The sequence below is a fragment of the Chrysemys picta genome, chromosome 9 (genome assembly GCF_011386835.1).
Source record: "Chrysemys picta bellii isolate R12L10 chromosome 9, ASM1138683v2, whole genome shotgun sequence".
Classification (NCBI taxonomy): Eukaryota; Metazoa; Chordata; order Testudines; family Emydidae; genus Chrysemys; species Chrysemys picta.
The window spans coordinates 83649044-83675242 of NC_088799.1; the positions used below are offsets into that span (position 1 = coordinate 83649044).

The following is a 26199-nucleotide window of genomic DNA, read 5'->3' on the forward strand; positions in this document are numbered from 1 at the left end:
CAAATGTAATTATGAGGCAGGCAGTTACCCTGACGTCAGACTAGATCTTGGTAAACCATTACCACCAGCACCTGGTAAAAACAGTTGTTGATAATACAGGATGAGGTAGAAGATTCCAAGTATAATATCATTTATTAAGATCGGGAATACAATTAAAAAAAAAAAAAAAGAGGGAAAGAAAACAGGATGTCTTAACAAGGTTCTTTCACCAGTTGCAACCATCATGTACGTGAGTTATCTTTTGGATAAAGAAACCAGCATGTATCCAGGATCCATAAGGTGCAACAACAACCTACCAGTGCAAAATTTTGTCTCCACTCCATCCTATTCAGATTACATGGGATATCATCATGTGCCAAGTATGGACAACCATGGACAGTCTTCAGGAGGTTGGGGATCTCACTATGGCACGCAAAGGGAGGATTGGAATACTTATGGCCCAGGACCCTCCAGCATAGTTACTGCTGCACAAATCAATGGCTCGTCTCCTGGGCAGGTCTCCTACAGCTCTGCTGATTACAATTCCCTGCATCCTGCTGGATCTGGAGTTTTACCTCCTGTAGATACAATTAACGCAGAGCAAATCTCTCCCAACAGTCAAAGGCACAGCTCTTATGAATGGATGAGAAAAACACAATCTACTACCTCAGGTAAGTGAACTTTCAATCCTCTAAAACATTTTCTATTATCTTTCACTGGTCTCATTTATAAAGAGTCTTAATTGGATCTCATACACAGCTGGATTGCTCATTATGTTTAATATAACACTTTATAACTACAGTTTGAACTAAATTCGTACTAGTTTCACTTTTCTCTTATAAATGCTTGTGTGGAATGGCTGTTGTGTTCTACCTTAGATATGGCTGCATTTCACAAACTGTAAAGTGATCTTTGCACATACAGTCTGTAATGCACTTTAAGATCCTTTCGGATGAAAGGTATTGTAGACACAAAATAGTATTAATGTTACATGCAGGAAACAGTATTCATAACAAAAATTATTTAACTAAAAGAAAAACTATTTAATAAGTTTTATGAGAAAGTGTTAAATGTACTTACTTTTAATAGTTATATTTGCAAAAATACTATGTTACTATCTTGCTAGTTATTGGGCAATAAATGTTTTGACATCTTCAGTTTGGCTTATTCTTTCAACAATTCTTTAAAAGAGAATTCAGTTTAGGCCCCTCAAACTATGATGATTAAAACATTTTCTCTCGGTGTTAATATATTTTTTATTTCACTTACTGTATTTATCAATTGAGTAGATACATTCCCTGGCAAGCGATCAGCCTCAATTATGATTTTATTGATTGTATAAATTTTTTTGCAGACATGACAAGTCCCAATGAAAGGGAGAGCTTCTCATTTCTGTTTAGTTTTCTTTTTAGTTGTCTTTATAAGTATCTCCTTGTTCAGCAAGATTTTGTTATGTGTTACAGTTAGTTAGACATTTAAAAACCTCCCTTGTTCAAACTGTCAGAGCTTGATGTGCTTGATTTTGTGACAAACTGCATGCCAGAAGAACTTTTCTGTGTAGATCAGCTGGATGTAGATTAGGTGTAGCAAGGCCTACCAGTTGCTAAATCTATTGTTAAGGTTAAAAATAGTAAGTGTGTGTTACACACCATCAAAGAAAATGGCCTAAGGAAAGAAGGGCAGTTACAACTGGAACAATCTTACAGGATAGATAAATTCAGTTACAGATGGCTACTAATCACTCAAGAATGAGATTAGTTTTGCAATCGTCTTTCAGCCAAAATGTCCATGTTTATTTTATATTTCATTTTTATTAAAAAATAAAACTAAGCCAGTCTTCAGATATCACAGAGTGTCCATTTGGAGCCTGTAAGTGTCCTTACGTACATGGTTCCTCAAAACCAGGCATATTAATAGGGCCTGCTTTTCCCCTCACATTCTCTTGTGCAAATCAAGAGTTCATTCATGTAAAACTGATGTAAGAGTTGGATGAGACTCAAAAGAGCTGGTGTGACTGAATTAAAGGGCAATGGGACAAAATTCATCCTTGATGTAACTCCACTGAATTCTAATTGGACTAGTATGTTTAAGGAATAAAATAGATACAAAAAATCAGGAAGCCTAGTTCCATACCGTACTTAAAAGTTTACCAACATCGGAAGCCATTAATAGGCCCAGACCTTGTAAAGACTTATACACAGGCTTAATTTAGTGCACTGAAGCCCTAATTCAGCCAAGCATTTAAGCAGATGCTTAAGGCCATCTTTATTCAGCAAAGTACCTAACACATGCTTTGTGAACAGAAATGGGCTGTTGAATTGAGGCCTGTGAATAGACTCAATTTAAGGGACAGTTAAGCAGGTAAGTTTTTGCCTGATCAGGGCTTTAGCTTCCCAGAGCCCAATCTTTTGAGGTGTTGAGCACCTTCAACTCTCCCATTTGACTTCAATAGTTTGAGTTCACTCAGAAACTCATAGGATCAGGTCCAAAAATGTCTTAATCTTGTGAAAAATAAATTCCATTTGGGAAAATAAACTATATCATGTGAGATATATATAACACAGGCAAAGCAAGATTCCGAAGAGCTTGATTTAAAAAAAATATATATATATTGAATGTAAAAAGTAGTTAATGTTATTAGTGCCATACATGTCACTAGTAATAGTCCAAATGTAAATGCAGTTTTAACAATTTGTTAAAAAATCTCTACATTAAAAAAACCCAAAACTAAACACAAAGGAGATAAAATTAAATGGGGATCATATATGCTAACCATTGGATGCTTTCTCTAGAAGATATTGCAATAAGAATAACTTAAAACATTCTATCTTCTATATAATTAAAGAAATCAAAGATGGAAAAAAACTGTTGGGTCATCGTATCCACCTCTATCAGTGTGGAACTGCTCCTTCATATGTATTAACTAGAGCTCTGTCCAGTCTAGTTTTACATGATCCTAGGAATAAGATTCCTATCATTAGTCTTCCAAGACTATTTCATTGTTAGGAAACTATATCTGAAATATATGGCCCTGATTGTACAAAGATTTCATATGTACTTCATTTTACTCATTGAGAATAGTCTGATGTAGCTCAACTTTATTTAAGCACATGTAAATCTAGTCTTTGCATGATTTGGGCCAAAATGTATTACATTAAATGCGGGAACTTTCCTAAATGCAGTGCTGAAGATAGCAGCAGGGATTACAAAAATAATGTCAAAATCTTTTTTTGTACTTAATGCATTAAATTTTGACAATATATTTTGTACAGTACATCAAAAATACTACATTTTGCTGGATATATTTTAAATTCAGTTGCATCCAAAGCAAAACCATTAAAAGTGATAACTCACCAAACCAATTCTCAGGAAGAAAATTCTGTAATAAAAAAGGAACATTATGATTTGATACTTTCCAATATAATGGACTCTTTGAAATTTAATGATTTATATATTTTTGTATAAACAATTACATATTATATAGTCCTCTAAAACTGCATTTTCAAAGAAAATGCTAAATTCCATTCTTCAAAAGCTACAGTGCAATTATGCTGGGTTTTTAAAAATAAGAAACACATTATGCAACAAGAATTTTTTAAAAATGCAAATCGAATCAAGCTGGATGCCTTTCAAGACAGGGTGCCACAAATAGAAAGGAACACATCTCTATTTCCCTAAGATTTGATCCTGTTCTCGTTGCAGTCAAAAACAAAATCCCCATTGATTTTAATGGTGTAGAATCAGACCTTAAATCCAATTCATTTTTAAACCAATTCAAGTAATGGTATAAAATGAAACTCAGTTTTTCCTTCTCTTATATCATATTCTGCGAGGGGTGGAAGGGAAATGGAGGGAGGAAGGAAAACACATTTGTATAGAGGTCCAGAGAATGTATTTCAAACCGCCTAAGAAGTGCATGTGGAAATTGTAGGGGGAGCAGTCTGGCAAACCACACTCACAAAGGTATCAGCATGGAGTTCAGTGGGACTATTAAGAGTATAGATTATTCATGCATGGCTTGCAGAAACAGGCCTTGGACATGTTTTCTGTTGCGATATATTACACACATTTTATATAGATATGTGTGTGTTTAGATAGACCACGATGTACAATTAGTTCAGATGTCATCAGAATAAAAATCTGTTGGAAAATGAAATAGGAAAGAAGCCAGGAGGAAAAGGGCCAGGTCCCAGTTCTAATGCTAATTTATTTCACTTTGTAATCCAGTTGTGACATCTATTTTTCCCTGGGCTACATTGTCTTGGGTTTTGAGGCCTATCTGTCATATTGAGGCAACAGACCCTTTTAACACTTCTCTTTGCTTTGATATGCAGCCCTGTCTCTTCCTTCTCCCTCTTTTCTTCAGGAGTTATATTGCCGGAAAGGGTGATGATTTTCACAGCAAATAAAGAGGCCTTCTCCTAGCTTTATTGTCTTCAGAAGAAATGCTCTGTGAATTTTATGGCCAAGGGGAATGGGATAAACTGTTCCCTCTATGCTACCCCCTCGAATCTTGGTTATATTTACTGATTATGGAAAAGCTAGAATAACCCTGTTGAAACTCTTGTTTTCACAAGTTAGATTACTGGCTTAAAATTTAATTGGAACATAATATTTAGACCACTGTTAACAGAACACCCATCACTTAAGGCAAATATTTCAAAGCCAAGACTTTAGTCATCCTAAGAAAAGCAAAATATGGGTTGAAATACTCAACAAATAACATCACCAATAAATGTGACTTTTAGTGATAGAAACATTTCCTATTTAAAATAATATTGGGTTTAGGAAATCGCCCTAAATTGTTTAACTTCAGACTTTAGATAAACCACCAGGTACAGATCAGCTGTGCTGTAGTCTACAAATTAAAAAGTCATGAGCAAAAGAAATATTCCATTCCTTCATCTATTTCTGTCCCTTTCTTTTTTTCCTGAGATGAAAGAGAGTCTGACATTTGTTTAGGGCTTGTAAATTCCAAACCAATTGGCTGTGTTTCTGAATGTGAAAGAGGTTCTTGATAAGATCTTCTTGTAACTCTTTTGTGTGGCGTGTGCTTCATCTTAACACCTCAATGGAGTTTAGGGAACCACTTTAAAGGAGTCTTTGTCCTACAGTTTGTCCCCAAAAAAAACTCACATCAAAAACAACTTGGGAAGATCAGAAGGATTTTACAAAAAAAAACAACAACAACAAAACACCACACACCAAACACACCACCCTTCCCAATCAACTTTGGAAAGTGCTAAAGAGAACAAATACAGTACAGAATGACCTCTCTGTATTAACTAAACTTTCCAACAGAAAATGTTCAAATATGAAAGCTTATCTTCCAAACACCAAGTAATAGTCATGGTAATATTATTAATCCAGCATATTTATGAGCATCTTCTGTCTGATTTTGTTTTGGGATGGAGTGACATGGAGATCATTTTTGTACACTAATGTGAGGGCCTGGTCCAGCACATTACGATATGCCTTCAATTCCCAATAGCAACTGAAGGCACTCTGTACCCCATAATATTAAGCCGAAGAGGCATTCCGTACGCTGCAAACCTGGGCCTTTATTTTGCAGGTAATTCTAATTAAATGTTATTGAATTGGTATTTGTGTCCTAGAACTGAACAAGGTCATTGATAAAAAAAAACATTTTTACTATCTGTTTTTAGTAGAACATTTCTTTAATTCTATGTTTGGAAGAGATGTGAAACCAGTATCTTTATTTCTTATGATACCTTGGTTGTACATCTCAACCAGACATGGAATTAGAGCATATTTCTAAAAAAACAAATGGTGGCTGAATTTTAGTGCTGGGGGAAGTTACTCCTGTGATGTATATGTATGCATATGCACACAAAAAGACCACAGGCTCAATGCACCTGGCAGTGAAACAGAGCAACCTCTGGGGTAGAAGATAGCAAACAACAACAATTTATACACTTACATCACATAATTTGTATAAAGTGTTTTAGGATCCTCTCAGAAGAAAGGTGGCATAGGATATTTACTTTGAAAAACAATTTTGATTGCTGATTATTTTGCATGTATTAGTAACAAAAAGTAATTAGGGAAAATTATTAAGAAATGAATCCCTAGAGCAATAATGGAAGAGAAAGCATTAGTTAAAGCATAGATATAAGGAGATCTGGATTCTGCTTACAGCTATGCTATAGTCACACTGTGTGACTCTGGGTAAGTCATTTAACCTCTTTGCACCTCAGTTTCCAAATCTGTAACAGAGAAAATAATCCCATATGGGTAATGTGAGGCTGAATTCATTAATGTCTATAAAATTCTTTGAGATTCTCAGATGGAAGATGCCATAGTCAAAGTATTAAAATACATGTTTTTCTTAAACAGGTAAAACAAGAACAAAAGAAAAGTACCGAGTTGTTTACACAGATCACCAGAGACTAGAATTAGAAAAGGAGTTTCATTGCAACAGATACATTACAATAAGGAGGAAATCAGAACTTGCAGCAAACCTGGGACTATCTGAGAGACAGGTAAACAGAGCAAATACAAGATTTTCTATATATTTCATATTTACAGGCCAGGTCCTATTAATGGTAGTATCAGAGATGATAAGCCAATGAATTCAGTGCTGATGTTCTATAAGTAACACAGGACCAAGACACAGTTGATTGGTTGCAGCAATGTTGTTGCCATGGCTATAGGAGCTATAGAATATGCTAAATACAAATAAATAATAGCCAATTTAACATAAAAACCTGCAGTCATATGTGTTTTCTCTGGTTACTATGTGGGCAAAGTTTGAACATAAGGAATTAACCTCAAACTACAGGCATGGAAAAGCACTCTTTCTTGCTTACGCACCAGCTAACCACACGTACACAGCTGGAATTTTAAAAAGACCCAGTTTAACATAACATAGCATTGTTTTAGTTCTGTCCGTAATAACTATGGCATTCTCCATTTTGCTTCATTCCTGCAGTCGCAACAAAATGGTGACCCAGAAGAGATCTACAGCATCACGCTCAGTTCAGCTATCAGCAGACAGAATGAAAATGGAGAATGCAAATAGCAATAAAACATAATGTCTATGTATTTTTTTGTTTTTGATTTATTAATATTATTTTCTGTCTTTGATCTATGTGAATACAGTGCCTGGACTGAGGGTCTTATATACCCCTGGATAGTCAGCGTTTTTTTCACCGCTGCTTTACATTCCACAGGTAGCACACAGGTTACTTTAAACCAGAAGTTTTAGGGACAAATTCTTATCCCTATGCACAGCTCAGGGCCCTGATTCAGAAAAGCACGCAAGCACACACCTAAATTTCTCTCTAACATTAAGCATATGATTAAATGCTTTCCTGAATATGGATGTTTCCCTGCAATGGAGCCAAAGTATGCAGACACTGTTCAGGGGAAATCTATAGGGATTCAGAGTGGGGAATTCCCCCCAGAAATCACTAGATTGGATACAGCACCTGTGGAGCACAGCTCTGTGGTGTATGGGGTCCCAGAATCCCACCCCTCCTTGCCAGGGGCAGCTCTATGTTTTTTGCCACCCCAAGCACCGCAGTCAGGCGGCCTTCGGTGGCACGCCTGCGGGCGGTCTGCTGGTCACATGGATTCGGCGGCGTTTCTGCGGGTGATCTGCAGGTCCCGCGCCTTCGGCTTACCCGCCACCAAATTGCTGCCGAAGCCGCGGGACCAGCGGACTTCCCGCGGGCATGCCACCAAAGGCTGCCTGACTGCCGCCCTCACAGCAACCGGCAGGCCGCCCCCCACGGCTTGCTGCCCCAGGCATGCGCTTGCTGCGCTGGTGTCTGGAGCCGCCCCTGCTCCTTGCACAACAAAACTTTACTGGTTCTGCTGAAGTCAGTAGGAGGAGACAGGATTTGGTAATACTGAAAAAACTATCACCTTTCCAATACTTTAGTTACCAGAGTGCCTCTTCCTCGCCTGGGCAGATCTAGAGCTTTTTCTTTTTAGTCCTCTTCTGAGTAAACATATTCAGCTCTTTTGAATGGTCTCCTTCTTTAGTTGCCTCCTCTTCCTCCACATGCAGGCTAAGAGACAACATGGAGTAGAGTGAGATCACTAGAGAAAAACAAGGGGTAATGATGCATAGAAGTTCAATTTTAAAACCAGGCGATGGATTTTGAGGAATACATAGTGTAAATCAGCCTACCTACATTACACTAAGGAGATTTCTGAAGTAATCAATGCCACTGCCTAGAACCAGCAGTTAGTTCTTTATTATGTTCAGTTATTTTTCTCCTGTATAAAGGAGCCCTGTTTGTGAATGGCAAACTGTGCTTTTTATTAATGTGGCCTTTAATTTTTATTGCTAGTAAACTTTTGACAAAATTTGTAATTATCTATCAGCATTTCTAAAACACATCACATACATATCTAAATGCTGCTTATCTCTGATTCAGTTTCTCCACTTGTATATATAATGGTGATAATGTAAGTGACCTCCTTTGTAAAGCGTTTTGAGTTCTACCAATGAAAAACATTATATGAGTTGTTGTTGTTGTTATCATCAATATCTATAAAGGAAGAGAAATGGTAGAATGCATAAGGAATGTCATGGAAAATACTGAAATTATTATAATGCCTTTATATAAATGTTACATGCTTACATGCAATACAGTGTTCAGCTCCGGTCACCTATCTAGGGTGACCAGATAGCAAGTGTGAAAAATCGGGACGGGGGTGGGGGGTAATAGGAGCCTATATAAGAAAAAGCCCCAAATATCGGTACCGTCCCTATAAAATCGGGACATCTGGTCACCCTACACCTATCTAAAGGAATGTAGCAAAAACACAGGAGGCTCTGAAATGAATCAGTGGGGACATAAGAGCGTTATACAAGATAACAAATGATATGGTGAAGGTAGACTGGAGATTCCTATTTACCCCTTCTCATAATACAAGATTGTGGTGATATACAATTACAGACTTAAAACTGATAAAAGTAAAATCTTTTTATATGCATCATTTGTCTGTGGAACTCACTGTCACTAGATATCATTGAAGTCAAGAGCAAAGCAAGATTTAAAAAAATGTGAACATCCACTGTTATGTTAAATAGTCTCTGCCACTGTCAGAGAAGAGATAGTGGAGTAGAGAGACCTCTGGTCTTTTCCAATAAGGTAATTCCTATGTTGCTGTAGTTCTAATTAAAACACAAAAATATCTATAACATAGGCAGACATGAGAAAGTAATAAAGTTTCTATTAGCTATAATATGTTTGCATGATAAACATAGCTTTTTCACTCTTTAAAGCTAATTTTTCCTTTTCTGTTGCTAATGTTATTGTACACCACTCTAACTACTTATAAGAATTAAACATACACTGTTTATAACATTTCAGGTGAAAATCTGGTTTCAGAATCGCCGAGCCAAGGAGAGGAAAATGATCAAGAAGAAAATCTCTCAATTTGATGGCAGTGGGGGCTCAGTTCAGAGTGACTCAGGTTCAGTCAGCCCAGCTGAGATGTCTAACTCTCTATTCCCGCCACCACATGCAATAAATGGATTACAGCCCATTGAGATACAGCAGGTCATAGTCTCAGAATAAACAGGAGAAAGTGAAAAGGATTCATCTTTTTTCTCCCCTTGAAATGTCAATTTTGTAAAGGACAATTCTCATTCAACTTGTTTCAGACTGCTAGCTGTCCTGCACAGGAACTAGGACTGTTTTCAAAATGTTATAATCATTGCAGCTATTTCAAGGAACCCTTGCTGCTAAAATTCATCATTCAGAAAACTTTGAGTAGGAGATAATTTTGCTTCAGATACTGACAGAGTGAAACAACTGAAAACTCAGGTGAACGTAGTTCTAGTCTGTTTATATATTGCGGAAAAATTGTTGCTGAACTGATTATAATGGACTAATATACCAGGAAATGTATGATGCTGGGTGTATTTGCGCATTACTTTTAAAAAATATAATTAGAGTAAATTGTAGCTGTTTACAAAATGTTCAGATTTAGACTATCAAATGCCACCTTTTAAAAAAAATAAATAAAATAAATGTTTTAACACAACAAGAAATAATATTCTGTTCTATATAGGATTTTATTACATGCTCATAATCATAGTATCTTAGCATCCATATATACTGTGTTATGTTATAATCTTGGCAACAATTGAATGGCAGTATAAACAATATTAAGGGCAATATAAACAATATATTGCATCTAGCTAAATAAAAAGTATATCATCTTTGTCCTACATAACTGTACACAGCACATTCAAGTTTTCTGAATACAACAGAATTTCAAATTTGTAGCATTATATAGCAAACCTGCCAAGAGCTGTTTAATGCTAAAAACTTTAGCAATTTGTCAGCTAAACAGACTCACAGAATATACAAAGTGGTTCAAAAGATGCAAACATTGTTCACTTTTCAATGACTGTATATATTATTGTTTAAGAATGGGAAGGAAGTCTAACATTATCATGAAGTTGTTCAGTAATACTGTAACAAATTCTGTATATCTAATGACATAAAAAGCTTAGAGTTAAATATCAGCCTCCAGCTAGCAGCAGGCACTACCCACTGATTTTAAATAATATGTGTGTGTTGGTCCATGGGCAGAAGGTAGCCCTTACAATTAATTTGGGATGACAGGTAGAATACCAGCAAAAGTGCCAGAGTACAGTGCGTAATCACTGGCAGCAGTCTAGCATTTGCAAGCAACTCCATAACCTTATTGATATGGAAACAAAAGTATTTTACTAAAGAACTATCATTCTGTTTCAGTCTTCAAACAGATAATTAGAAACAAGGACAAGAAAAAAGGGATACAAAGAGTAAGGAAAATATCAGCAGTTGTTCTCTGAAAGACTTTCACAAGTCCCAAACACATTCATTACTTCAACAGGGTTGAATTATTTTTCTCAGAACTAAAGGATCAAATTCTGCCTTTGTTACTGTCAAGCAGGGTTAATAATAAGTGTACCTGGGAGCAGAAGACTGGTACACCATTTTTAATCCCAAGTGATACTAATCAAATAATTGATTCTTTATCTGGTTTTAAAGTTAAATAACTGCTTGCTTTCACTGCTTTCCCGATTTATTTAAAGATGTCCCACCATAATTGCTATAAAATGGTTACCAAGTTTCTAGCATAATATTTAATATTATTACTACTACTACTTTTTTATTTTTTTTGGTAGAAGGAAATGTCTATGGTTAGATTTTGCAGGCAGAAAATCTGTAACCTTATGGATCAATAACCCATTGTCAGCGATTTCTCCAAGTTACTTCCTAGAACAGTGCTTCTCAAAGCTGGTCCGCCGCCTGTTCAGGGAAAGCTCCTGGCGGTCTGGGCCGGTTTGTTTACCTGCCACTTCCACAGGTTCGGCTCCAGGCGAATGGGGGCTGCAGGAAGGGCGGCAGGCACATCCCTCGGCCCATGCTGCTTCCCACAGTCCCCATTGGCCTGGAGCGGCGAACCGCGGCCAGTGGGAGACACGATTGGCCGAACCTGCGGATGCGGCAGGTAAACAAATTGGCCCAGACCGCCAGGGGCTTTCCCTGAACAAGCGGCGGCTAGACTTTGAGAAGCACTGTCCTAGAATATGTTATTCATATGGAATTAAATAAATTCCCACCGTTTATTGCAAACAAACTGCAAACAATACACCTTGTACATGTAGGAATCAATCATTGCAGCTTCCCTAAAGTGAGAACAAAGTCAGATTATAATGGTGTATGGATAGTCAAAAAGTGTGCAATGATATTATTGGAGGCCTATTAGAATGGACATTTTGGGGGACAGTTAATCATATCTATTAACACAAATATGTTTAAATTAGTATGCCTTGGTTTATGCCAGAAGGAACATTTCTGCCAACAGAAGAGTAGGCCCATACATATGCTAATCTGCATTGTTCATTCAAAGAAGACATGTATACATCTATTCTGGTGAACGATTTGAGGGGATGGTTTCCTCAGTTTGACTAGTTCTCCTGCATATATTGTCCCTTTGTAGACATAAGGACCAAGTGATGGCTGCCTAAAATATGAGATGAATGAAGGAGGCATAGAAAGTCATTCTCCCCACCCCAGCACTCCCATTCAGGAGGTAGCCATCATGCTTTACAAATGCAAGAGGGAACATGTGTGGAGTAGGGCAACTGCCTTACTATACCAATTGCCCCCACACCAGCAAACATCAGGAGGTCAATTCTCAGAGAAGAGCAGGCTACAGCTTTTCTGAAGGTCTCAATCACTGGCAAGCAAGCTCACCCTGACACCCCAGTGGTGTTACAATTATTCCTTCTCCTGCTCTATGTAGGCTTAAATCCCTCCAGCCACAGCTACTCAGACAGTTCACCTCCTCCTCCCCCACTAATGCTCCTCTGGTTCTTGAAGGCTTAATTGAGACATAAATGTAACTTGTTAAACAGTGTGAGATTTTGCAAGTGGCTACCAGCACATCAGGAAATGCATATTTTTCTAGTACTTTAAGAAACTGCTGCCTTTCTTAGGCCATGTCTACTACAGGGAAGGGACTATAGTGGTGTTGTAGCTATGCCAGCACCATCCCATAGCATAGTGCAGATGCCATCTATAGCAATGGATGGGGTTCTTCCATCACCACAAGAACACTACCTCCCCGAACTACAACAGCCAGGAGCATTCTTCAGTCAAACGAGCTGCTAGTCGCTCTGGGGTTTGGATTTTTCACACTTCTGAGCACCATAGCTATGTCGACCTACATTTTAAGTGCAGACCAGGCTTTAGTGACTAATGTTATTCTGGCTAATTAATTGTAGGTATCAAGCAATGCTTGCTAAGTAATTAGCTTTTTATAACTTCTAGATTAACGGGGAAGTGTTGAAAAAAATCCCATCAAAATGCTACTATCTGTAGCACGCTATGAGTGGATTTTAAAAAATATAAATAAACAAGCAAATAATATTTTCTCTTCTGGGTCTCATCTGATGTATCAGTAGGAAAATTTTAGGTGAACTGTAAAAAGATTAACGAATACCAGTAACATTTAGAACTGAAATAGCAGTTTATATTTTCAAAGCAGTGTATAAATATTAACTCATCAATCCTCACCATACATGTGAGAAGTTGGCAAGTATTTTCCCATTTTACAGCTGAGGAAAATGGGACAAAGATTAACTGGTTTGCCCCAAAGCCACTCAGATAGTCTGTATAAGAGCTGGGATTCGAATTCAGGCATTCCTCACTCCTAGGCCCATTCTAGGGCCCTGCTGCCTTCAAATCAAGAAGCAGGAATGTCATGAAAAAAGTTTTTGGAAACATATTACAAATTATTCACTGAATGGATGCACACAGGAATTTTTGCTATCTAAACAGGCTCTCTTCCCAACAAGTTTAGTGTACAAACTGAAATCAAACCTTCATCTAGCTATTTATCTGGTTCAAATCCAAGATCATTCATAGCTAACATGCTGCAGTCTCACACAAGCTGCAGTTTGCCCACTAGCCTTTCTGAGAAACCAGGCTGCCAGGAAGCAGAGGTGTTCACAAGGGATGGGGGCAAGCAGGGATAAGCCCCCCACCCCAATATTAATCTAAAAATATGTGTTTCTGCTCCAGCCCCGCCACTTCTAAGTTCCGGTGGCTGACCGTTGTTCACTGCTCCAGCCCCAGCCGCTGCTCCAGCCCTGGCCACTGACCCAGCCCCCAGCCACTGCACTAATGTGCCCCTCCAAAAGCAGTCAAATTTAACTTCCTGGGCACACCCCTGCCAGAAAGTGTCATGTTGGTAGGAGAAAGGGAGCAACAGAACTGCTGAAAGCACAAGATTATACTTCAGAACGGCCATTGTTTGTATAAGGATCTCCTCTAAAATGGGATTTTGATTTTAGATGTGGATGTGCTAAGATGTGTAACAAGTGAAAGTCTGCGAATGGAACAGAAAGAGAATGGAGCATGTATTTAAACCCCAAGAGGACATTTTAAGTAGATTCATTTTTTTCTATGAAAAATGTTGATGGAACAAAAAAAATAATTCTTTGAAATATTTCTTTTTGTGCATTTTCATTTTAAAAATAAAATGTTTTGGTTTCTGGCAAATAAAAACTGAAAATTTTCAACTGACCGTGCAGAATTTTTCAGTGAAATAAAAAAAAAGTTTTTTCTAATGAAAACCCCAAAAAATTAGTTAAAAAATGGTCATTTACTGTGGAAATTCCCATTTTGACAAAATAGACAATTTCCATCAAAAATGTTTGTGACTGAAAATTTTCAACCAGCTCTGCTTTAAAGGACTTTAAAATGTATTACTAAAGATTTTGGGCTTGAACATCTGATTTGGCACTGGACTCAGGTGCCTCTAAGCCTACGTCATCTTTTCCACCAATTCTGGTCCCAGACCACAGTACAGTTTAGAACTGCTCTACACTGCAGCCTTTTGCACCTACCTGCCATGGGCTCTTACACTAGGATAGAATAGCCCAGGCCACATCCCCTGCCTGTCACCCTCAACCAGTCCTCTATGTCAGGAATCAGGACAGGAGGTCAGCACAGAGCCATTACACACCGGCTCTATGACAGTCCCAACAATGGGGCCCTGCAGGGCCATTGAAAGTCTTCATTATGTCCCCTTAATGCTGCTGGAGCAGAGTAAAGTGGCTGCTTCATAAGGCACAATCTGGCCATTAATATTTAATGTTTATGCCCATGACATCCGAGGGTGAGAATACAAAGTGAAGGATAAAAATAACATTTCCCAATATTTATCTTGTCTCCTTTGAAGACTTTTCCACTGATCTTAATTAGACTCTCCCTTAGCACGATAAGGCAATTTAAAAAATAGTAAATCAAACATGATCTTTCTCACCCAGGGGTATAGTCTCCAAGCTCTCACACTTCTTGTCTTTTACACTTCATACAAATATAAAATGACTAGACTGCAAATCACTGTTTAAATTCAGCTATTTGCTTGGTACTATGCGGCTGCAACCAGTGAAATGCTTTAAAACTACACAGATTATAAATAAAAACCTCTGCGTCTCACACTTGCCTAATTCCAGCAGCCAGCAAATCCTATTTCTTTGAATCATCTTTATTCTTAGGTGGATACTGCAGCTCAGCCAATGATTTGCCAACAACTGCCTTTCTCAGGCCCGCTTTCTATAAATACTTAATCAAGAACCAGTGTTTTTGCCATTGAATTAATATGAAAGCAATGTGTAATGAAGTACACAACTATTTGGATTTATGAATACAATCCTAAATACTGATCTGTTATCATGAAAATCAACTGTATCTTTGTGTAATGTTTTCAGTCGATATAATATCTTTAATTTCCAGACAAAGAAATGCTGGGTAATATTAATGCATCCTTTTGGGGCTGTTTCTAAAAAGATCAGTTTAAGCCTCAGATAGTTGACAGCATCAAAATGGATGATTATTGGGAATTTGAATACTTCTAGGGGATGCCCTTTCGAAAAAGATAACTGAGGGGCAAATTTTGATCCCCTTACAGATGTTTAGTAGCACCACTAGACCCATTAACTTCAACGGGATTATTTGCAGATTAACCTCAGCAGAAGAATCATAATCTGTCCATGAATGATTATGAAAGAGAACAGTGTAGTCTAATGGCTGAGCAGATCCCTGATTCTGACACCAGCTTCTGCCAAAACTTTCAACAAGTCACTTAGATCCAATCCACAAAGGTACTTAGGTGCCTAAACTCCAGATTTAGGCACCTAAATCCCAGGCTCCACTGTGATCCACAGAATTCCTGCCAAATACTGAAGGTACCTAAACACATCCAGCACCTATGTTTTCAGGGTAAAAATTCCCTAGGTGCCTATGTTTCTGCCTCTGGGCATACATACTGCTCCCTAACTCTACACGCATTCAGTCAGACCTGCCACCTAAGCCCCAGAGCAATCCACAAACTGGGGGGGCGGGAACTGGGGTTTGCACATAGCTCACATGCTGGGCCTGATCCAGAAGGCATGCTGAGGTTGCCTCCTGGATCAGCTCCCATTAAATAGCTGGATAAAGACAGAGAAGGGGGTGGTGCTGTTCACCTTGTAACTTTCAGACCACTGGTTAGATCACACATTTGTGATATGGGAGACCCAGGTTCAATTTCCCCCCCCCCCCAACACACACACCTGTATGGGAAAAAAGATTGAAACAGGTGAAAATCATAGAAATGTAGGGCTAGAAGGGACCTCAAGAGATCACCTAGTCCAGACCCCTGCACTGAGGCAGGACCAAGTAAACCTAGACCATCCTTAACAGGTGTTTGTCTAACCTATTCTTGAAAACTTACAATGATGGAGATTCCACAACCTCCTTTAGCAGCCTTTTCCTGAACGGAAATACCCTTATAGTTTTCTCCATATCTACCCAAAATCTCCCTTGCTGCAGATTAAGACTATTACTTCTTGTCCTATCTTCGGGGGCATGGAGAACAATTGACCACCATCCTCTTTAAAACAGCCCTTACATTTCAAGACTGTTATCAGATCCCCCCTCAGTCTTTTTTTTTCCCCAAGACTAACATGGCCAGTTTTTTTAATCTTTCCTCAGAGGTCAGGTTTCATAAACCTTTTATCATTTTTGTAGCTCTCCTCTCAACTTTGTCCAAATCTTTCCTAAAGTGTGGCACCCAGAACTGGACACAATACTCCGGATGAGGCTTCACCGGTGAATAGAGCACGACAATTACCTCCCATGTCTTACATATTACACTCCTCTTAATTCACCCCAGAATCACATTAGCCTTTTGAGCAATTGCATGACATTGCTGGCTCATAGTCAATTTGTAATTCACTATAACCTTTTTGGCAGTGCTACTGCCTAGCTAATTATTCCCCATTTTGTAGTTGTATATTTGACCTTTCCTTCCTAAGTGTAGTACTTTGCACATGTCTTTATTGACTTTCATCTTGTTGACTAAACACCAGTTCTCCAATTTTTCAAGGCGGTTTTGAATTTTAATCCTGTCCTCCAAAGTGCTTGCAACCCCTCCTGCAAATTGTATTAGCACACTCTCCACTCCATTATCTAAGTCATTAATAAAAATATTGAATACTAACAGACCCAAGACAGACCCCTTCAGAAACCCACTAGATATATTCTCCTAGTTTGATAGCAAACCATTGATAACTACCATTTGAGTATAGCTTTTCAACCAGTTATACAACCACCTTAGAGTAATTTCATCTAGTGTACATTTCCCTAGTTTGTTTATGAGAATGTCATGTGGGACTGTGTCAAAAGCCTTATTAAAATGAAGATAGATCACATCTACAGCTTCCCTCACATCCAGTAGGCCAGAAGGAAATTAGATTGGCTTGGCATTTGTTCTTAACAAATCTATGTGGACTATTATTTACCTCCCAATGGCTAGCTTAAGTGGCTCCCCACCTAGTGTGCTGGCTTTTGTGGATTGCATTCTTAGGTGCATCTCTCTCCCCATTTGTTGTATCAGGAGCCTAAGCAATGGCTTTGTGGATCACCATGGTGTTCCTGTGATTTTCTAGTTGCCTAAAAGTTAGGTGCCATAACTCTGAGTGGTGCAATGCCTAAGTCCCTTTGTGGATCCGGGCCTAAAATTCTAGAGATTGGCTGGCCCTTGCCACCTCCAAAGCTGTACAAGCAGATGCACATGCTTCACTAGGAACATCTGGTAGTTGCTAGAGTAGTTGTAGCAATGGGGATAGGGGAGAGAGCCCAGTAAGGCACTCCCCTCAACTTACTGTTATGTGGGGGAGAGAGAGAGAGAACCTGGGCCACTCTTCCCACGTAAACTCCCAGAACTTAGCACATTGCCCCAGCAGATCGTTCCCCACAGTGGGATAACAGCCTTTTCTGACTACCAACTAATGTAGTCAGTCCTGCAATTCAAGTGGTAGCAATGAGCACTGAAATTTCAGAGTTTAACCCTGCTGAGGATACATGATGTGGAGATTGTTACAACTGTACATAACAGAATTTGTTTGCATCTTTTCCCTTTTTAAAAAAAATGTAGAAAATTAGATTAAAAAAACAACATTAAAAGGAAGTTATTTAGGTTGCAAAATTAAGCACTTCAAAGTTAGGAAATGCCAGAATATAGGTTGCCCAGGCAACCTCCATTTTGCTTTTTTGTACATATGTGTTATGATAGTTTTTAATTATATGATTCATAGATTCATAGATTCTAGGACTGGAAGGACCTCAAGAGGTCATCAAGTCCAGTCCCCTGCCCGCATGGCAGGACCAAATACTGTCTAGACCATCCCTGATAGACATTTATCTAACCTACTCTTAAATATCTCCAGAGATACTATACTACCAGGTACTATGCAGCCCAGATTCATTGTTGTGCCTGTAAATCAATCTCCACTATTGATATTATCCCAAGCCCCTGTGATGGGATAGGTCAGAGAGCTCTCCCTCCTGTATTGGATTTGGGTTCTTTTTTTAATTTTTAATGAGGGAGGGTTTTAGGGGAAAAGAAGACATTCAGATTTACTCCTGAGGACTGAGCTGGGTAGAGCACAGAGCTATACCTTGGTGTAAAGGTCTTTGTGAGTGGAACTTCTGAAGTGGAGAAATTCTTTTAAGATATAATCTAGTCTCTCTCTCTCTCTTTTTTTTTTTACTGTAACAGGAAAACCCAATATGACCTCCTGTGTAAATATACTATCTTCCCAGCCCCAGCAAACCTCAAGTCTGTTTCTCACTTGCCTCCCTTTCCCTTTGTGAGGTGTGATTTGCAATTCCTGTTTACAGCAGCCTGTAACACCACATTATGTCAGGCATTAAAGACCATGGCCCAGATCCTCAAAGGTATTTAGGCACCTTTGAGGATATGGGCCCATACTCCCAGGGAGCTAATTTGGTTTGTTTTCAGCAAAAAGATAGGGAAGCATAGCTGGGCTGAATGAAAGGCACCAGTGAAAAAAACAGGATGTAGTTTCTCATTGATAAATGATGGCTATGGCTTTAACTGTGTGGCCTGATGAGATAGGTAGACACCATAAAAACTCACAGGCTCTCATTCTCATGAGATTCATACTGTGTGAGAGAACTTCTAGAGAGCTGACAGAATAGCTACGTTAGTAGCATGACTCTTGTCTATGAGTAAGGTCAAGAAATCATCTGGGCCTCTTTTTCGCCCTTAATTAAGCCATCCTTGTTTGAAAAATGTTTAATCTGGACTCTATTATTAACCAGTGCACCCAACAAGTTGCCATGGTGCCCCAAGCCTTTTCAATCTCACCAGAGTTTATCACAAAAGGGATTAAAGAAGTAACGCTACAAAACAGATCTCCCTCGACTTTCTGTTCTTGTATTCAAATCCATTCATTCCTTTTCCCGGTTAGTCAAAGTTCGCATAAAATTATAGGGGATACCCAGATCTATACGCCTTCCTGATACTACTCAGATTACCTGCTATTTTCCTGAAGAAGCGTTTGGTGTAAATTTGTCTCTCTCACCCACAGAAAAGGTAAAAAGATATTACTTTGACTTTCTAATATCCTGGGACCAACACTGCTACAACAACACTGCATTTTCCAAAAAGGCTGTTTTAAAGTTAAAAAGTTAATAAAATAGTTTGCTGCACCATAAGTAAGGCATACCCTGCTCCAATGATCCCTTGCAGCCCCAACAGCAAAGAGATCTTCCAGCTTAGAATGGCTCATCTATCAAACTTAAAATGTGTACTGACTCTAAAGATACACTTCTATTACTTCAGCATTATCTACCTATATGAAGATGTACAATCACCCTATGGGATAACAGTGAACTGTGAGCCATTGGACTTGGTCATTATCTATGAAATTTAAGATCTGCTTGTGTGTGAATGATGCTGAATGATGATTGTGTGCTGAGGCTTTTTGTGGGAGCATAGTTTTAAAAAATACAAATCATGAAAAAATAATTCAGAAGAGTTAATGCTAATAGACATCAAGAAAAGTGAGAACTATAATGCAATATTAATTCCAGGACAGGAAGCTCCAGTATTTCTCAACATAATCACCATTCAAACATATATTTGTTGTTCTAAGAAGAACCAGAAAATAATTCATCCACCCCAACTTTCCTCACAATTTCAATAGCTTATAAAACAGAGGTGGGTAAACTATAGCCCGGGGGCTGCACCCAGTCCTCCAGACGTTTTAATCTGGCCCTCGAGCTCCCGCAGGGACTGGGGCTTCCCTGCTCCAGTGCTCCAGCCAGGGAGTGGGATCCAGGGCTTGCCTTACTCCCTGCGGCTCCTAGAAGCAGTGGCATGTTCCCCCTCTGGCTCCTACGCGGGAGGCAGCCAATACAATCCTTTCTTTTAATCTGAATCCTCACCTGTCTGGAATTGTGGTTTCAGAAGGTTGTAGATGGCAATCCCTTGTCCCTGCAAAATGAGAGTTAATTTGGACGCACATTATTGGAACCACCATCCATCCACACTACATAAATATTCTGACATAGAAGTTTTCATGGAATCATAGGACTTGAAGGGACCTCGAGAGGTCATCTAGTCCAGTCCCCTGCACTCATGGCAGGACTAAGTATTATCTTCTAGACCATCCCTGATAGGTGTTTGTCTAACCTGCTCTTAAAAATCTCCAGTAATGGAGATTCCACAACCTCCCTAGGCAATTTATTCCAGTGCTTAACCACCCTGACAGTTATAAAGTTTTTCCTAATTTCCAACCTAAACCTCCCTTGCTGCAATTTAAGCCCATTGTTTCTTGTCCTATCCTCAGAAGTTAAGAACAATTTTTCTCCCTCCCTCCTTTTATGTAATTGAAAACTGTTATGTCCACTCTCAGTCTTCTCTTTTCTAGACTAAACAAACCACAATTTTTTCAATCTTCCCTCATAGGTCATGTTTCCTAGACCTTTAATCATTTTGTAGCTGTTCTCTGGATTTTCTCCAATTTGTCCACGTCTTTCCTGAAATGTGGCGCCCAGAACTGACTGGACACAATCCTAACAAAAAGAACAGGAGTACTTGTGGTACCTTAGAGACTAACAAATTTATTTGAGCATAAGCTTTTGTGGGCTACAGCTCACTTCATCGGATGCATAGACTGGAACGTACAGCAAGAAGATATTTATACATACAGAGAACATGAAAAGGTGGAAGTAGCCATACCAACTGTAAGAGGCCAATCAATTGAGATGAGCTATCATCACCAGGAGAAAAAAAACTTTTTTCAGCAGGAGAAAAAAAAGTTTTCACACAGGTCATTACAGACCCATACTGCAAAGGTAATAGGAGCTAGCTACTTTTCCCGTGAAGCCACAATTCTTGACCAGTCACACTGTTGTACACTCCTTTAAACACTTCTACCTGCAACTGAATGCTAATTAGACATCTGCTAAACATCTGTTGTGTGCACTAGTATGAAGAGTGCTGGCTGTTGCTCTCTGACACTTAGTTTTATTAGAGACACAAGATGGGTGAGGCAGTATCTTTTACTGGACCAAACTCACTAATTTAATTAATTAGCATTCGGCAGGTATTGAGGCTGGAAATTGCTAACCATAAGTGCTCTGGTTCTAAACTGTTCCACTGATTGACGTGAAACACCTCCAAGAGGGAATTTTTCTGCTGCTCAGCAATAGCTCACATACAAACTTGGATTTCAGAATCTGCTTTTTTTCTTCCTGAGAGTCATGTTGGCCAAGAGGCTAGCAGGGTTATGCCCCCTGCAGTTATATTTTAAATAACACCATGAAGCCTATAGCTTCAAGGACAGTCCACCAGAACCGCCAGAGCTGAGGAAAGTCTAACATAAAGGCTAAAACTTATAGTATTGTTGCATTACACCTGTCTAGGCCATGTACTGCGTTATAAAGATTTTCTATGCTATGACTAATAGTTGGTTATATCTTTTGGGTCAGTTACCACCACCAAAAATAGCCATAAGGTATTTATCTTACCCCATTGTAACATAATACTACAATTAGGCTTGGAAGGGTTAGATTTTTATTGGTAAATGTTAATAAAGGTTGATTTCACAATACACATACAAACCACCAAAAATATTTCCATCAAAAATATTTCCATCAGACCGCAGGGGTCTGTTTTGGGACCGGCGCTGTTCAATATCTTCATCAACGACTTCGATATTGGCATAGAAAGTACGCTTATTAAGTTTGCGGATGATACCAAACTGGGAGGGATTGCAACTGCTTTGGAGGACAGGGTCATAATTCAAAATGATCTGGACAAATTGGAGAAATGGGCTGAGGTAAACAGGATGAAGTTTAACAAAGACAAATGCAAAGTGCTCCACCTAGGAAGGAAAAATCAGTTTCACACATACAGAATGGGAAGAGACTGTCTAGGAAGGAGTACGGCAGAAAGGGATCTAGGGGTTATAGTGGACCACAAGCTAAATATGAGTCAACAGTGTGATGCTGTTGCAAAAAAAGCAAACATGATTCTGGGATGTATTAACAGGTGTGTTGTGAGCAAGACATGAGAAGTCATTCTTCCGTTCTACTCTGCTCTGGTTAGGCCTCAGCTGGAGTATTGTGTCCAGTTCTGGGCACCGCATTTTAAAAAAGATGTGGAGAAATTGGAGCGGGTCCAGAGAAGAGCAACAAGAATGATTAAAGGTCTTGAGAACATGACCTATGAAGGAAGGCTGAAAGAATTTGGTTTGTTTAGTTTGGAAAAGAGAAGACTGAGAGGGGACATGATAGCAGTTTTCAGGTATTTAAAAGGGTGTCATAAGGAGGAGGGAGAAAACTTGTTCACCTTAGCCTCTAAGGATAGAACCAGAAGCAATGGGTTTAAACTGCAGCAAGGGAGGTCTAGGTTGGACATTAGGAAAAAGTTCCTAACTGTCAGGGTGGTTAAACACTGGAATAAATTGCCTAGGGAGGTTGTGGAATCTCCATCTCTGGAGATATTTAAGAGTAGGTTAGATAAATGTCTATCAGGGATGGCCTAGACAGTATTTGGTCCTGCCATGCGGGCAGGGGACTGGACTCGATGACCTCTCGAGGTCCCTTCCAGTCCTAGAATCTATGAAGCTATGAATACTAATTGAAATTTACAGATAAGTAAAGTAAGAAAAATGCTGCTTAACAAATTGACATATAATGTTAACGATCCATTATTTGCATGTGACAAGAAGAAAGCTTACCGAGGTGTCTAACTTATCAAACAATCAAGAACATAAGCTTTCATTTCTTTTAAAAAAATCTATAATTATAGAACACTTTCTTCCTGGGTTATGGAGAAAATTTTCCAAATTTGAATCATTACAGAGCTGTCTTCCCAAGTCTGCAAGCAGACTGCTCTGTATCTCCACTGCTGATAGTTTGGTCAAGCAGCAGAAACTGACAAGACTCTAGCCAATATCACCTTGCTATTCAGAACCCTATGGGTAGCAGTGAAACAATCCAGAAGCATGCTGGTTCCACCTTGCTGCTACTTTGGAAAACCATGAAGAGTAGCAAAGGCAGGTAATGGAACTATTCACCAGGGAGAACACCCCCAAACACAAACGAAAGGAGGCTAGGGGTGGAGACCCATTCCCCTTCTTCCCAGAAATGGAAGTGAAAGAAGTGGAAAATGAGTTACTTCCTTCCAGCACCTTCAAATATGACTTTTGTTAACCAAGCGAAGATGGGGATTGAAGACAGCACTCTGGTAGGAATCTAAGGTCTACACTACCGCACAGGGTCGATCTAAGGTACGCAACTTCAGTTATGTGAATAGTGTAGTTGAAGTCGACGTACTTAGATCTACTTACCGCGGTGTCTTCACTGCGGTAAGTCGACAGTTGACGCTCTCCCGTCAACTCTGCTTGTGCTCCTCCTTCGTGAAGTATCAGAGTCGACGGAAGAGCTCTCAGCGGTCGATTTATTGCATATATACTAGACACGCTAAATCGACCCCTGCTGGATCGATCACTGCCCACTGATCCAGCAGATAGTTTAGACAAGCCCTAATATGCTCCTTTCCAGCACCTGGAGCAAAAGTGGGACTTCACCATGGCATTACTTTTGGATCTCCCTGGCAAGGGTTCCCTTTTTCATCACCTCTGATTACTAGTAAATGTCCAGTAAACTCTTCGGCATTAGTGGCCTAGTGAACTGCATGCTGCAATACATTTGGCTGTCTAATACAGACCTGCTGGGGTGCTGTGAATGTTAATTGTAAGGCACCTTCAGAATGCAGTATGCCAAGTATTGTATGCTACACTCCCCAGTGTTGTTATGGTTTGGGACTTTGGCTAAATAGTACTCAGAGTCGTGGAAATGTTAACAAATCAGTGGCCCTCCTCGCAGGAGTTATTTCACGTATGGCTACTCTCTACTTTTGCTACTCCTGGACTCTTTCCTATGGGGCTTTAATTCCTTGTCAGCCCTCCCTTCCCCTCTGCTCACCCTCCAAGCTACTCCAATAGATTCTCTGTTTCCCCAGTGCTGCTCCAAACTTCAGTTTCTATCCTTTGGATAACCATATAGCCTCCAGCCCATTAACAATCACCACCATTTCCCCTTCCCATCCTCCTCATGTTGGCTATCTAGCAAGTTTCTTGTCTAAAACTCTTCAGTCTGGATGAACAAATCAGTGGTAGAAAGTACAGATGCAGTGGGCCAAGAATGCAAGAGCCCTCTAATTAAATGAAGAACAGGAGTACTTGTGGCACCTTAGAGACTAACAAATTTATTAGAGCATAAGCTTTCGTGCATATGCATCCGAAGAAGTGGGCTGTAGTCCACGAAAGCTTATGCTCTAATAAATTTGTTAGTCTCTAAGGTGCCACAAGTACTCCTGTTCTTCTTTTTGCGGATACAGACTAACACGGCTGCTACTCTGAAACCTAATTAAATGAACTGCTTTCATTAAATAGACAAGTCACTGGCAGAAAAAGGTAGGAGTAAAAGATAAATCACCAAAAACTGCAATGCCGACAAACCAGAGGATGGTAGCAGAGAATGCCACTGGATCCCTGGCACAGAGGTGCCAGTTATCTGTTCAAAGTTAATATTATGCATCCAGGACCTAAAGAAATAGTGCATTGACTCCCGATTGCTACACTTTGGTGCTGTAGAAAGTCCTTGAGTAGACATCCATTGAAATGCTTACAAAAACATGCAGTAACACAGGCAGTGTGACCTAATGAACCGGAACTCAGTTGACTTGGGTTTTATTCCTAGCTCTGCCACCAGCCTGCTGGGTGACCTTGGGCAAGTCATTTCACCTCTCCGTGCCTCAGTTTCCCCATCTGTAAAACAGGGCTACTGATAACGATCTCCTTTGTAAAGCCTACACGAGAGATAGCGATCACTGGTATTGTAAGGGGCACACACACCTGCCACGGCAGGAGGAGTTTCTAAGGGCTGGCGCTTCCTTCCCAACGGAGCTGCTGCCGCTCAGACCCGTGTGATGCCGCGCTGCGCCTCTGGCCCGGGCGCGGGGTCGGGACTCCCCGCCAGAGGGGGGTCCGCGGGGGGCTCGCTGCTTTCTGAGGTACGAGGGACGGCCGGGCTGAGCCCGCGTGGCAGTGGCCGGGGCTCTCGCGGGGCTGCTGTGCGCCCGTCTGTCCTAGAGAGCCTCAGGTTGGCCACGGGGGCACCCCCAGCCTGCCCCCCCCTTTACACACACAGGCGGAGGGACCTTGGCTGCGGCTGCCCCCACCACCCCGCTTTGCTCAGAACCGGGGAAGGAGGGACGCAGGATTAGGAACTAGTCCATCAGGCAGCGCATGCGCACGCTTCGCCCCCCATCTCCCTCCACGAGCGGCCCGAGCCCCACCCATCTCAGGTCAGTGCGCATGCGCACTGGGCGTTCCGCTGGGGGCGGGGGGAGATGAGCGTCCTGCTCCCCAATATGGCAGACTTCGACACTATCTATGAGCTAGAGGAGGAGGAGGAGGAGTCCGAGCCGGTGGTGAGGAGCCAGGAGCTGCCCCGGCCCCGAGACGCGCCAGACCCTGTGGCGGTACGGGGCGCCGGGCACATCACCGTGTAAGGCGTGGGGGCTTATGGGGCTAGTGGGGGCGGGGGCGAGTGAGGGGCGGTAGGCAGGTGGAAGGGGGCCTGAGGGAGCGTGGGCAGCAACCCCGCGTGAGGGGGGAGGGGAGCTGCAGGCCAGTGGGGATGGGGGCTGCACTGCTGAGAGTCCTTGCTGTGCAGTCAGATCCCTGCTGGTGGGGATGCTGCTGCGGGTGGAGGTGATCAGGAAGAGTTCTTGGCTTCGGGCTGCTCTGTCAACACTGCTACGAATAATGCAACACAAGTAGCTCCCTGCCTAAGGGCTTTGTGA

The 26199-nt window shown here is 40.4% G+C and overlaps 2 protein-coding genes and 1 long non-coding RNA gene across 4 annotated transcripts in view; 2 read left to right on the plus strand and 1 right to left on the minus strand.

Annotated features, from left to right (window-relative positions):
• LOC101936989 (homeobox protein CDX-4) lies at positions 1 to 14417 on the plus strand. Of its 2 annotated transcripts, XM_042851032.2 has the most exons (4): positions 1 to 650; positions 6337 to 6482; positions 6932 to 7041; positions 9330 to 9438. In XM_042851032.2, the coding sequence occupies exons 1-3, from the start codon at positions 224 to 226 to the stop codon at positions 7019 to 7021; spliced, it is 663 nt and encodes a 220-aa protein (XP_042706966.1). In that variant the 5' UTR covers positions 1 to 223; the 3' UTR covers positions 7022 to 7041; positions 9330 to 9438. The 2 variants fall into 2 exon arrangements, with proteins under 2 accessions (XP_042706966.1, XP_023962506.1); XM_024106738.3 differs by lacking the exon at positions 6932 to 7041 and having other exon boundaries at positions 17 to 650; positions 9330 to 14417.
• LOC135973537 (uncharacterized) lies at positions 3148 to 25716 on the minus strand. Its single transcript, XR_010590428.1, has 3 exons — positions 25247 to 25716; positions 7870 to 8015; positions 3148 to 3358 (listed from the first exon to the last, which is right to left on the minus strand). It is a non-coding gene; the product is annotated as an uncharacterized LOC135973537 (long non-coding RNA).
• The window catches only part of CHIC1 (cysteine rich hydrophobic domain 1), a 32240-nt gene continuing 31733 nt past the window's right edge, over positions 25693 to 26199 (plus strand). Inside the window, exon 1 of the mRNA XM_005291763.5 lies at positions 25693 to 25901. Coding sequence (XP_005291820.1) covers positions 25744 to 25901 — 158 coding nt within the window. The 5' untranslated portion in view covers positions 25693 to 25743. The remainder of the gene's footprint in view (positions 25902 to 26199) is intronic.